A 13325-nucleotide genomic window follows, 5' to 3' on the forward strand; every position below is an offset into this window, starting at 1 on the left:
TTTTATAGTTCTCATCTTTCATATCTCCACTTAATATTTACAGCTTTAACTCTCCTGGTTTCTGTAACACATTAACATGTTTTCAAGCACAAATGTAAAAAACATTTTGAAAGCTAAAAGTGTAGGTACAGACTAAAATAAACAGAATATTAAAACAACATATCACAAGCAGCTGCTGCATTAGAAGAATTAATTTTCTATTTAAGCCAATAAAAGCCTTTACCATGGAGCCCCAGCCACTCCAGTGTGAGGTTTCAAGACACTGCAGGAGCCAACAAACCTTGCATTAAGTAGGCTCAGCAGAGCACCATATAGAAAAGATTTATCTTGTTATTTGAAAGTCCCATGATTACAATTTCTGCCTTCTTTTGTTAACCTTGGCGTGCACACAGCAAACAGCAAGTATGTGTATTTTGAGGCTCAAGTTATCTAAAACATGCAAGGAGAAAGAGCCAGGCTGTTTCCCAGCCACTAAGGAACATGCAAACTGGAAGGAGGGCTGAAGAAGGGTTGAAGCAAGTGTCTCCAGCAAAGTAGGGCCACACAAAGAGTTCTGTAGTGCTGCCTGGCAGCAAATAATTATCCACCAGTGCACTGTTTCCATGTGCCAACAGAAAAAGGCCACACAGGCAGCAAGCACGTGCGTCAGCTAAAGCTACAGGCTAGCTCCACCCTGTCCTAAGGAAAAAAAGCAAAGGTGCTTTACAGGCTAGCCTTTGGCTGAGCTCTTACTAGTACTGCAACAGAAAGGTCTATGAACCATGCACTCAACCCAAAATGTCCAGCGAGACAGAAGTCCAGGAGATGCCAGAAATCTGTTATCAAAGACAAGACTACTGCCATACTAAACCAGCCATGCAAAATCAACACCAGTTCCACCCCAGAATGATTAGGAAAACTCCAATGAAGACTACAAAGAACAGGTTAGATAAATCCTGTCCAAAATGGTTTAGGTGTAGTTGATCATTCCTTAGGGTAAGGAAAAGGGTCATGCAGCCTCTTGAGACACCTTTCAGCACTCCTTTCAGTGGTGGTCCTGTGATTACGTACAGGAAGGAAAAGAAGCACATCCCAGCCTACCTGTCCATACATCATCCCTCATTCTCCCTCAAGCTCCAAGATGACTCCCCTGCACTGGGGTTAATTACAGAGCAACTCAGACCTAGCCAAAAAAGACCCACCCTCAAGATATGTGTCATCTATAACCATCTCATTCACGAACTACCAGAGTGCCATACTCCTCCTCTTCCCCCCCCACCTCCCCTCCCACCTCTGCTTGCCCTTTAAGGCTCCCAAATGCCTGTGTGCTGTATGTGGTGGCAGCTGAGTTTTTTAATACGCACTTATAAGATCCTAATTGAATTGCGCATTGCCTTGTGTGTGTCTCGCCAGCCGGAACACGAACAAGGCACTCTATAATTCAATTAGAAGGACTTGCAGCAAACTGATCATTAGTCTGTCAGGTTGTTAAGAAAAAGGCATCTAGGAACAGGGGAGGAAGTTAAACAAAGGGAGAATTGTTAACAGCACCCCTCCCCAAATCATGCAGAGACTCCCATACACATACTCGAAGTGTGGAATCTGCAATGCCCAAGCACTTGACTGTCAGCGCACCGCATCACTCCAACAGTCCTTTCTCTTGTTTCAGGGAACTTACATAGAATCTCAAAAGCTGGAATTAGACTTTTCCTCATCAGTCCTCCTCTGCTCAGATTCATGAGAAAAATACCACTAATATACATGACTACCGCAAACAAGGAAATCTCATTACCTGCCAAAACCCTGTTGACAGAAGAATGGGTAGCCAAGCCAGGCTGTCCCCGCTCGTGGAAAATCCCAGCATAAGGCAAGTACTCTGGCAGCAAGAAGCGCCTGCAAAACAAAGAGAGTAAGATTACACAGTGAAAGACAAGTTGGTATACTACAGCCCTGAAGAGCAACTGCAGTTAGTTTGAGGAAACATGACTATATTGCAGCAGACTATATTAGAGGGAAGGTCAGACTCCTGCTTAGGAAACAAAAGGCAAGTTACACATTAGATCCTCCTCTGATCAATGTGGCTGTGAAATCAGTATTAAGCAAATCCTTTACCTCCCACAATAGCTTCCTAATTTCAAACCAGCACATGCTGAGAATCACCGATCAGATTCTGTTCTCCTTCTATTCTGCCTTCACACCACAGCCCCAACTTGCAGGTAAGAAGCACTAAGATCATCCTGTCCTTCAAATGTCACAGGATGAGCCGATCATACTAACGTACCATCTCAGGGGTCCCAGAAATTGCAAACCCAATTACAACAGCCCTGTGCAAGAAAAGGAATCCATCTGAAAGCACCAGACAGCTGTACTGCAACTGGTATCTCCAGCACTACCACACTTTTTTACCCATACATGTACAAGCCTTACCTTGGGACAAAGCGCCCCAGTGATGGTGCAGACATGCGGGCATTCCGCGGAGCTCGATGCCTGGATCGGTCTCCATTGTCCCTTCAGCAAAAGAAAAAAAAAAAATTATTGTATATAAAAACACTACATAATAATGTATTCTTCAAGAAAAGAAAAACCCAACGTCACCTAGTCATCCTGAGTATGCCACTGAGATCTAGTCGTTCTCTTGCATTAGCCACATGCTTCGAATGTTTCAAATTCATACAAACTTACTGCACCAAAGACCCCTGGCAGTTTTAAATATGGGTAGCCTTATGTCCACTTTCTTTGTTGTTTGACAATGTCTCAAAAGTATTAAAAAAACCACAGAGTGTCAATGAATCAATGTCAGCACTTGAGCAAATGAATGAGAAACCTTAGAATTTGGACTGGGAGAGCAAAAGCAAGCCCACCAGAGTCCTGATTAGAACTTTGTTAGTCAAAAAGATCTGTTAAGTTTCACTTTTTCCATTCCCAAAAGTGCAGGCAAAAGTGTGAGATCTGCACACTACTCTTTTGCGCTCCTTCCTTCAAGGTCCAGTTTAAGTGCCACCACAGCTTAAGATAATCTCACCTTTCACAAGCTTTTCCAGTGAAGTCAGAAATGTTAGCTGGTACCAGACAAAACTGTACCTCCTCAGAAACCTCTCGTTCTGTTTCACAATAAATCTCAGGGCCTTGGGGAATGTAGGGAAAGGCATCTATTCTCCTACAGCAGACACAGGAAAGTCTTTTTCCCCAGGAGAGCATTGCAACACTGAACAGGTTACCCAGAGAGGCTGTGGAGCTGCCATCCTTGGAAGTCTCAAGACAGACAAAGCCATGGCTGACCCTGTCTGATTTTGGCAATAACAACCCTACAACAAGCAGGAGGCCAAACTGGAGGACAGAGTCCCCCGCAAACAAAATTCTTGGTATTGCATTCACAGGTCACAAGAGGACCTGTAATTATACAGCACTAAAACTTCAAAGAAAATAATGAGAGTCCATCAGTGACTCTAGAGTTCTGAAGCAGACTGTAGTGATTAATTATCTATTCAGAAATTTAGTCTCTGCATGACCTTGCACAAGTAGCAAGTCTCTTCTCCCTGGACTGCAGATCCCCATCTGTAACTGCAGCTCTACTTGTCTCCTTCCCAAGCAGTTGTGGGGAGAAATTACATGCAGAGCCTTGGAATCACTAGGAAACTAAGTATTCCTTATGCAACGCAGTAGCAGCACATTCCTAACCCACTCCAGCAAGCTGTGCATTTTATAATTTTTTTGTTGTTTTGCTTTTATCAAGTCAGTGAGCAAGAAACGTGGGCTGAGAAGAAAGTCCATTACGTGGCTGTTTCCCACACACTTGAGGAACCAGGAACACAAAAGCAGAGGTTGTTCTGCAAAGTCCATTAGCATTTCACGCTATTTCACCAAAACCGAATATAAATCCAAGCTCAAAGCTTCCATTTCTCCTCCCGCTGCAGACGCAGCATTTGCAGTTCACAGCCAAAGCCGCACCTCGCCCTGAGGTTTCTGTGTAACCAGCAGGGTTCCTGAAATGAGCCGTAAAAGCTGCTGCTGTTCTTTCATCACAGTCCTCTAGCCTATTAAGATGCGGATCAATAACAGAAGGAATCCTGCGAACTTGAATGCTGACATATCAACCTTCCCTGCTAAAAGAGAACAGGCCAAAGGGAAAAAGAAATGTCGTGTGATCCTATGATTCTGTGTTCCAGATCTTGACGCACACACTAACAGCTACTGAAAGTCAGACAGGAAACAGACGTTTCCAAAATTATGCTGACCTGCAACCCTGGGAGAAAAGCAGCAGAATCGTTTTCACAGTTTCCATTTGCTTTGGACATTTACTAGAATTAGAAGATGTTTTTGAAAGGGACAAATACAAGCAAGAGGAACAACAGCAGGACTACATCACGCGGAACTCTCGAGTTGAAGAGAATCTCTGCAGCAGGTTTCAAAAGGAATGAGGAATTAGCTCCAGCAAACAAAAGAAAATAAAGGTGCAATGGCTCCTACAGCCCAAATCGAGAGACCTCAAGTAACTAATTGTTCCATTAAAAAAAAAAAAAATGCTACTAGCCAATGCTCTCTGCATCCACAAAAAACATTTTAGGACACTAATTTTCTAATCAATGAGACTTTCTGATGCAAGAACTCCATCCTATACTGTCCCATTCACTGTGCGTACAATCCTTCCCAAATAAAAAAGCCTAAAAGGGAAACAAACATAGACTTTTCTTCAGTTTTCACCATGACAGACAGCCTCTACTGATTCAAGAGACAGTAACCTATTTTTAACATCCCCTTAAAAAACCAACAACAACAAAAAAACCCAAAACCACACACACCAACTGCTACTGCCCTGTTAGTCAAACAGCAGAATTGGGAATGAGGAACAGTGACTATCCTTTGAGAATGCCAGAACTCCTATTTACCGTATTGAAAGTGTAAGATACACTCTCCTGTGCTAGAGAGGAATATTACTAAACACTACTCTGAATCACTGATTTACAGAGTCATTTGTATCTAAACTCCTATGCTCAACTACATGCAAGAGTGTTTTTAAGCATCTAATGCTAAAAAGCTACAACAGGCAATATTACCCTGGGGCCAGCTGAAGATTATTTCTGCATCTTCTAAAAAGGAAAATTAAAAAAAACCCCAAACCTACAGATCAGTGAAGACTGGTGGCACTTTGTGTTATTTCTGTACCACATACAGCCTGCTGACAGAGGGAGAGCAGATGTTAGCATGACTGCAGTACCAGCGTGAAGCACTCTGACAAGACATGAAAAGTTTCCAAAGTTCTCTAAAGTACTGGTGAAGATCTAATGCTCTACTTTCTATTTAGTGTCAACTACCTACAGACTCATTAGCGAATGATTTGCAATGGATAGTTTAATCAACATAACCTGCAAAAGCAGATCCCTCAGAGTACCAGTCTACATAAAAAAGCCTCTTCTGTAAAGCTACTCAATAACCTTACAAAAGTAAATAAAATAAATGTACCACAGCAAGTGGTGTAACAGGGCTAAAAACACGCCCATCAATGCCCTTTAAGTGCACCAGCACATATGAACAGCACAGGGAAATTTCTGCAGTGCAAAAATAACAATGAATTAACTAAGCAAGGCACTAAACAAGATGCAGGGGAAGAATCAGAAGTAATCAGCATGTAAGGTGACAAGGGAGACTTAATACTATAATTAATAACAGACTAATTTGTCTCAGGAGGAAAACTGCAAGAATCCACGAATGGTCAAAACAACTTTAAGGGTCTGGCTGAAAATGCAGGTTATTCATAATTTGTTCAGATACCAGCGTGGGACAAACCAAAACAGGAATATGGAGAATAAGGGTTGGTAGGGGAAAAATAGCATTAACACTAACACAGAATGGAGCAGGAAAAGGCAGCAATTCACAAACATTACATTTATGTACCTTTAATAGGGCATAAGAAAGATTAAAGTTTATCCTAAATTGGATAAAACAGTCAAATCTCCTTGGATTTTTCTGCTATTGTTTTCTTTGCTTGTTGAGAGAAAAGATGACCAATGTAAACATAATGGAGCAGCAACATCAACTCGAGACATGGAGATGCAAAGCTTTGCATCCTAAAGTTTGGAGAAAAAGGCATTCTATTTCATCTGGTAACTTGGTTACAACATTAGTAACTGAGTGGATACAGAAGATAGTCAAGACTGTCAGAAAGCAAAAAAATCACGGTCTCCTTTTCTGTCTTGGCAAGAATTCTCTTTAATATTTAGAGATTGTTGTATCAGGAAGTGAAATTAAACACACAGCATGGGATTTCTAATGCAATCTGTTGGTCAAACTGTTCCCATTGAAGTCAATATTAAAACTCCCACTGACTACACCACCAACAGAATTAGGTCACAATGACCATTTTGAAAAGCCATTTCATTATCAGAGCCAGCACCAGTAAGCTATGCAAGTTCATAAGAATCAAATTATATCAGACCAAGCCAATTGTTCCATATTTTCAGCATTTTATTGTATTTCACGTGATACAATTTGAAATGCTAAATCAATTTCTATTGCAAAGGTTAGACTTACATAGAGATGCTAAATAATAGGTTACATGGCATCTACCAATATCCTTAAGGGCTGGCACTGGATTTAGTTGCACCATTTGATGTGACAGAAAAAAAAACAACAACATTTTCTTAGTACTTCAAATCTTAAGTATCTCCACTTACTTGCTATTAACTTTAAGACTACAGGAGGTTACCTTCAGAGGAAATAGCACAGAGGGCAGGAGTAGCACAAAGCAAGAAGGGCAGGAGTAGCACAAAGATCACAGCAGGAGCTCAGAGGAGGTTACCAGAAAATGCAAATGTATTTGGCTTCAGAGACTGGTCAAGTCTGACGCCAGGTCCTCTGAAGAGGAGGATGGAGGATATCACTTTAAACTAGTCATAGTAAAGAAGAATCTTGCAATTCACTTCACATGATTCACTGCTGATTTAGATGAAAACAGATGACATATATGCTGAGAAGTGTGTACTCGGAAGAGCTGCATAGGACTACAAGACAAAGAGTGTACTGGTTTTACACAGGGCATAGAAGGAGGAAAAGATATGGGGAACATTACATTTGCCGGTGATTCTAAGAACATTGTCAATCATTTTCCAGCACCATCCTGATGAGTAAGGGACATACAGTGTTGGGAATACTATGATGGAAAGCCAACTACTAGCTTTACAACTGAGAGGAGCAGCAAATACCAGAAGATGTTAAAACTTTAGGTTTTCCCCTGTCTGATCCTGCAAGATTCTGGAGCACCCCCTACAAATGAAGTTAGGGAAAACTGGCAGCATTTTTAGGAAATAAGCCTCTCAAAATAGAGGCAAACACAAAATAAATAAAACCTTGACATTCTGAATATCTCAGTGAGATACGGGTATCCTAGAAGACAAAAGGAAAAGTCGCACTGCAAGTTACTTGTAGCTCTTCAGAGAGACATAGTAGCAGGAATAACATCTGCTGGATCAGTAAGACTAGTCTCTTAACCAAAAAATACAGGTTCCATCCAGTATATGCTACTTTACTCATAGTCCTTAAGTCTTAGAGAAGTTGTAAACTCAACCCAGGAAAACAGGACCACCTTACTTATGGCTCTGAGGACAGGGGTATCTCACCTAAAACCAGGATTAAGATAAAAGATTCAAGACAACTGACTTGAAGCAGAGACTTTTTTCCACAAGTAGATACAATTAAGCAAGTCAGGAGCAGTGGTCCTACCAAAAAGGGCGCATCCACTGACACTAAAATGACAAAACCACCGATTTAAAAGAATATACATAATCTGACAAAAATTAAAGGCATAAATATAAGTTTATCTACCTATCTTTGAAGGATAAGTACTTCTCTTTCAGTAATGTTCATAAGGCAGAACAGAAGGAGACAACAAGAAACAAACAAATTAAGCAAAAAGAAGCGTCTGCTACACAAAAAGTCTTTCCTGGCACTAAGTTTATTACAACCGTGAAGCAAACTCCCAAATACGACACTGGGAGCCAAACAAAATTGAAGAATAATAATATTAGAGAAGCTGCAAAGAGCACTGCTGCCCAGCTGGAGAGACAGGAAATAGAAGAAGAGATTTTTAATGTAGCTACTTTGTACAGTAATTGATAAAGAAGTCAGGTCAGTCACCCAAGACATGGTGCCTTTCCATCTTCCTCTGTTCTGAAGGCTAAAACACCAGTCTTTCACTAGCAGCTTTTTCAAAGAAACACCAGGGAAAACTTATATCTATTTATCAGCTAAAACTTCTATAAACCAGCAGACTGCTGAGCTACTAATGGCTTTCGACCAGAGTGAAACAAACCCCCCAGCCTTGATTGCCTCTCAGAGGGCTGTTCAGGGGAAAACATATTTACAAGATTAAAAATGGCACTTCAGAAGATCAAGTGTTTCAGAGAAGCATCACATAAAAGAGGATTTATCACCTGGTCAAGAGATACAGAAGCACTTGCCCATTAAATGCAAGGATTAATTACTTCAGAGAAAGACTGATTTGGAACCAGAATGAAGCACTCTTATCTAGGCACAGTACCCAGTTGTCTCTATTTTAATCACCTCACTGTGTGGTGGGCTCACAAATTGATGACATGTTTTAGAGTAAGACTGATACACTCCATAGCTACAGTGAATCATTAGAAAACAGAAACATCAGAGGCCAGACTAACCCAGCGAATCCCTACTGCCCAGCCTAGATCTGGTGCATGAGTATCAAGGAAATCACTGTATTCAGTGTTTATAAAAGAACAGGGCATCCAGCACTACAATTATCCTTCCTTTGACAACCCTTAGTTAGCCATTTTCAAACATTCATCCAAAAATAAGCCTGACTAGGGGAAAATATCACTATGGCAAGGGATTACCCTTGGAAACTTCACAACTGGTGCTCACTGAACACAGCTCATAGTGCAAACATATGGTCAGCTGCCCATCAGGCTTCAATACTGGAATAAACTGTCAAAAGCAAGAACCAACTTTTTTATTTTTCTTTCTGTCCTGGTTTGAGCTACAACAGAACTAATTCTATTCAGTGATTTTACTCTTCAGTTAAGTCTCTTCTAACTAACTGCACTTTCTGAAATCAACACCATGTTTTTCTAGACAGTGTCTGCTTCTAGTAGTGATAATGCTGATGGTTATAGTCAATACCAAGAATGGTATGCAGAGGCCCTTGCTTATACCTGCTCCTATAGCAACCCATGTCAGTGATACATCTTGTACTCCATTGTTGGGGTCCCAGAAGTGAAAAGGGTTACAATGCCATAAAAAGGTCACACCCACAGGGAGAAGCAAACCGGATCGGTACCCAAACCTGAGTATTTCATCCCATCTATGTCCTATTCAGTATAAAGCTGAGGGATGACAAGGGTTAAGCCCTGTTCTTCCATGGCCGATATCCGAGGAAGACTCCATTCCTTCTTCTGTCTTCGATCCCGATCCGTGCACTCCTGAATCCAGCTCCCGAATCCAGCTCCTGCATCAGGTTCCCGCCTGCTGCCGAGCACAGCCTGGGACTGCCCCAGTGCCCACCCGTGGTGTCAGTGGTGATGTATGTCATCGGGGGTAGGCGTCGCATTCGGTATTGGTTTTCTATTTATTTGTACATATTTCATTATTTCCTTATTTTTATTATCTTTTCTTTTATTCTTTCATTAGAGCTGTTTTAGTTTTTCAGCCGCTGGGTGTCTCTCCCTTGTTCTCTCTCCCTTCCCCTTCTGGGGAGGGCAGAGGGGTTAACAGAGAGCAGCTGGCACTCCTTAGTGGCCGCCCCAGCCTCAACCCATTACACTTTTTTTTAATGTATTGCACTGTTGTGCTACTGGTCTTCCAAGGGAAACAAATGAAAACATAAAACTGCATAAACAACGCTAATCTGTTAGACCCACAGGCTTGAAGAATGCTAACCACTGCCTGCCCTGTGTGGCCAGCAACAAACTAATAACAGCTTGCTTCCTAATCACTCTTATTAACGCCAGACATCACCTACTAGGTGACCTAGTTTGACTTAAGAGTTTCACAGACACAAAATAAAAGCAAAAGGAAAACAATGAACACAGTTCATAAGTAGCAGAAAAACTCAGATGTACCATCTTGACATCAAAACTGTTTCTACAAGCCCAGGCAACCAACAGTATGGAATATGATGTGAGCTTTTCTGGCAACTGTCATGTTTCAAAAGGCGCTCATTCTTTCACTGCCCTGCTATGAAGACACTTGCTTTGCTGGAATGTGACTTAACAGTAAAAACAACATTATGCTGGAGAGGCTAGCAATATCCTGCAGTACTGCTGCAAGGAGTAAGTCATTGCCTGTCACTACATCCAGGCAGTATTATTAGACATTAAGACAAAGATAAGGGGGAATATAAAAGACTGTCACAAAAGATAAAGATAGAAAGAATAGGGGAAATGAAGCTGCAGGCTACTATGAGTAGATCACAAACCAAGCTAAGCCTCTCACTAATCCCTGGAAAATGAAGTCGAAACGGCAGATTCAGTATCATTCCTATTCATCCAGGACTTGTTAGCATTCTTAGCCTGTAACTGTGTTTAAGATTATGAATATAATTAACATAAATCACAATGTATCTGAAGCAACATCCCAGTGCTAACAGCTACAGAAACCTGTAACAGAGAGAGGAAAAAAAAACAACAGAAAGTGACCAAGTTCCACAAAATTCAGGTCTGCCTTGAAAGCCAGTTTTGAGAAGGTCCCTCTTCATCAAACACACTATGCCTGATCAGAGCTTAGCACGTAGCATCCCATCCATCCTGAGGTGTCAGCTTAAGCTAGTCACCTTACAGAGTAAACCTCTTTCCTTACCTCTGGGATTCCCTACACTTCTCTCTCCATAATGACAGAACTTGTCTCACTGTTCTGGAGCTGTAGATCAAAAGCTCCATACTTATTTCAAGTTTCACAAAAAACTTTAGCCATTCCAATCTCTCCTTTCTCCTGCCAAGAAAGCCTGGCTCCTATTTGAAGGAGTTTCTTTTGCAGAAGTTGGAGGTTGTCACAGGGAGGAAAAAACACACTGAAATACATGAATACACTGGGAACAGCTGGGAAGGAGGGCAGTAAAGACCAAGACTGGCTGTACAAAGAGTCTGAGTTCTACCTGTGTGCACTTAGTAATTGGCATGCTAAGCGAAAACAGCAGGTGCATTGGAATTTATTGCATTTCTGCAGATTAGTGCTCCCATTGCTCTGTATCTCTAGCAAACAATGATATAGTTAGACTGAAAAGGTACAGACTGGATTTAAACACAAGCACAGAATTCCTTCACAAGGGTAAGGAAGAAGTTATTTCAGTAACTGGTAATCTCCAACCTCTCTCTCTCTCTCCTTACTCCAACTTTCCAAAAGCTCTGCCTCAGCCGTTAAGCAAACCACATGCTTATTCTCACCATGACATACAACCCTCTCCCTGAAACCCACCTCCACCATTCCACTTGAGAAGCAATAGGGAGAACAGAATCCAAACTACTACCCAAGTTCACACTACTGAGTAACCACACTGCCACAGCCATTGTCTCCCCTTCTCTCTCTCATTGCCTAATGTTAGTTCACACACAATTCCTTCCTAATTAATATTTTCAGGTACCAATGCACAAGTCAAGGTTCTTTAAGCAGCTAACAAGATGCTTTAAGTGAAGACATTCCAAAAGAAGGGTGATTGCCTGGGTATCTCACATGAATGTCTAATTAGCCATGCACTTTTCTCCTTAATACATTAAGAAGTTAAACCAAAATGACAGCTTGGAGCCTATGACACAAAACAGACTCCCAACCCAAACACTTCACCTATGGAATAGGCCAAAAAGAATCTACCATACTATTCTCTGAAATAAACAAAAGTTATGCTCAAGAAAGTGAGACTTACAGCTTTAACGCAGTGGCTGTCAGCCGGCAGGTTGCAATCTCAGAACCCTTTAAGGCAAGAGGTTATTGGAGGAACTTAGATTTGGCAGTTCTTGCCATGACAGTGTCACTAAAGCAACCAAAAATGGCAAGAGACAGGCATGGCAGACACTTATGTTTCTTACGCACTTATGAAGAGATCCCTGCAAGAAGCCCACCTGAGAAACTGCGAGTCTTGGTCCAGAACACGCCTTAAATGAAAGTATTTTAAGTTGACAAAATAAAGCCAAATAATATCACCCTGAATCTTGTAAGCTTTCTGTAAGTGATTCTTCATCTCTGCAAAGCAAAAGCCTGCTTCCACAAAAACACTGCCCATTATAAAACAGTGCCTACAGTGCTCATAATCTCTGTCTGGGTGCTCAGTGGTGTCTCAAAAGAAATTAAAAAGATAAAGCACCAAAACAAGATTTCAGGCCTGTGAGGTAAAGCCCTTCTTGTTGTAAAGACACAATAAAGACCTTTCTAGTCTCTGACAGTGGCACAACTGAATGAATCCACCCCAGCACAGATCTTCCTGAGAGGAAGGAAAAAAGAAAGGATAGAAGGGGAAATGCTGCAAACATTAAGAGAGTGTAACCTCCAAGCTCCTTCGTATCTATATTCTACCCACTCTCAAAAGCAGGGAAGTCAGCCACAATTACACCTTTAGCCTTGGCTTGAACACCTTTATAGAACTGTAGTGAAGGATTTGAGTAAGGCTTTCAGACAGCTAGTTGGTGCACTGTCCTATGTATCTGCTTTTCAGTCTGACAGACAAAATGAACCTGTACTTCTGTATTTGTTCCCACACTCACGCAGACAAAAAGGGACATAAGAGGGACAGAATTCATCTGCAGAAACACCTTCACATTCTGATTATGGTGACAGATTTAGAATTATACATGAAAAAAGTTAGCTTCCGCTGTCCAAGAAGTCCTAGAAGCATCACCCAGTCTCCAGCATCAAAGCTGTTCCAGACTAAAGGAGTTCTCCAGAAGAGATCCCATCAAACTTGAAGTCGTAAGAAAAGATAGTTTAACTCTAAAAATCTAAATTGACTATGTCATCCAAACATAAGACACTCAAAAAAAGACCTTGAAATGACAAAGTTCAACATCCTATGACTTGTCTGTACAATATCTATTTTACCAGCTACGCTGGAAGACTAAAGTGACGTCATTCTCCATTCAGAGATTCTTATCCCAGAATACAAGAAGTCTTCTCATTTTAGCTTAGGATTCTGCTAAAGCTAACCTTAAAACCCACTCATATCAATTTATCTGTTAACCTAATATTACAATCTGTATATATATATTACAAACCGTATTAAATGCTTTCATGCAGTCGTGACTAAGTTTACAGTTGTCAGTTGTATTCAAAAGCCATAAGATGACAACAGTGACAGGTTAAACACAGGCAGCGCATGTAGAGTGATAACATCTTAT

At 41.2% G+C, this 13325-nt stretch overlaps 1 protein-coding gene across 2 annotated transcripts in view; it reads right to left on the minus strand.

The window, feature by feature from the left end:
- Positions 1–13325, minus strand: part of AMBRA1 (autophagy and beclin 1 regulator 1) — a 125636-nt gene that overhangs the window by 79815 nt on the left and 32496 nt on the right. The window contains exons 9-11 of one of the 2 annotated variants that reach the window (XM_086462359.1): positions 3061–3063; positions 2407–2487; positions 1772–1872 (exon numbers count right to left, since the gene is read on the minus strand). In XM_086462359.1, coding sequence (XP_086318485.1) covers positions 1772–1872; positions 2407–2487; positions 3061–3063 — 185 coding nt within the window. The remainder of the gene's footprint in view (positions 1–1771; positions 1873–2406; positions 2488–3060; positions 3064–13325) is intronic. The other variant, XM_086462358.1, reaches the window with a different exon arrangement.

Source organism: Leptosomus discolor, chromosome 3, assembly GCF_034619465.1.
Source record: "Leptosomus discolor isolate bLepDis1 chromosome 3, bLepDis1.hap2, whole genome shotgun sequence".
NCBI classification, from domain to species: Eukaryota; Metazoa; Chordata; class Aves; order Leptosomiformes; family Leptosomidae; genus Leptosomus; species Leptosomus discolor.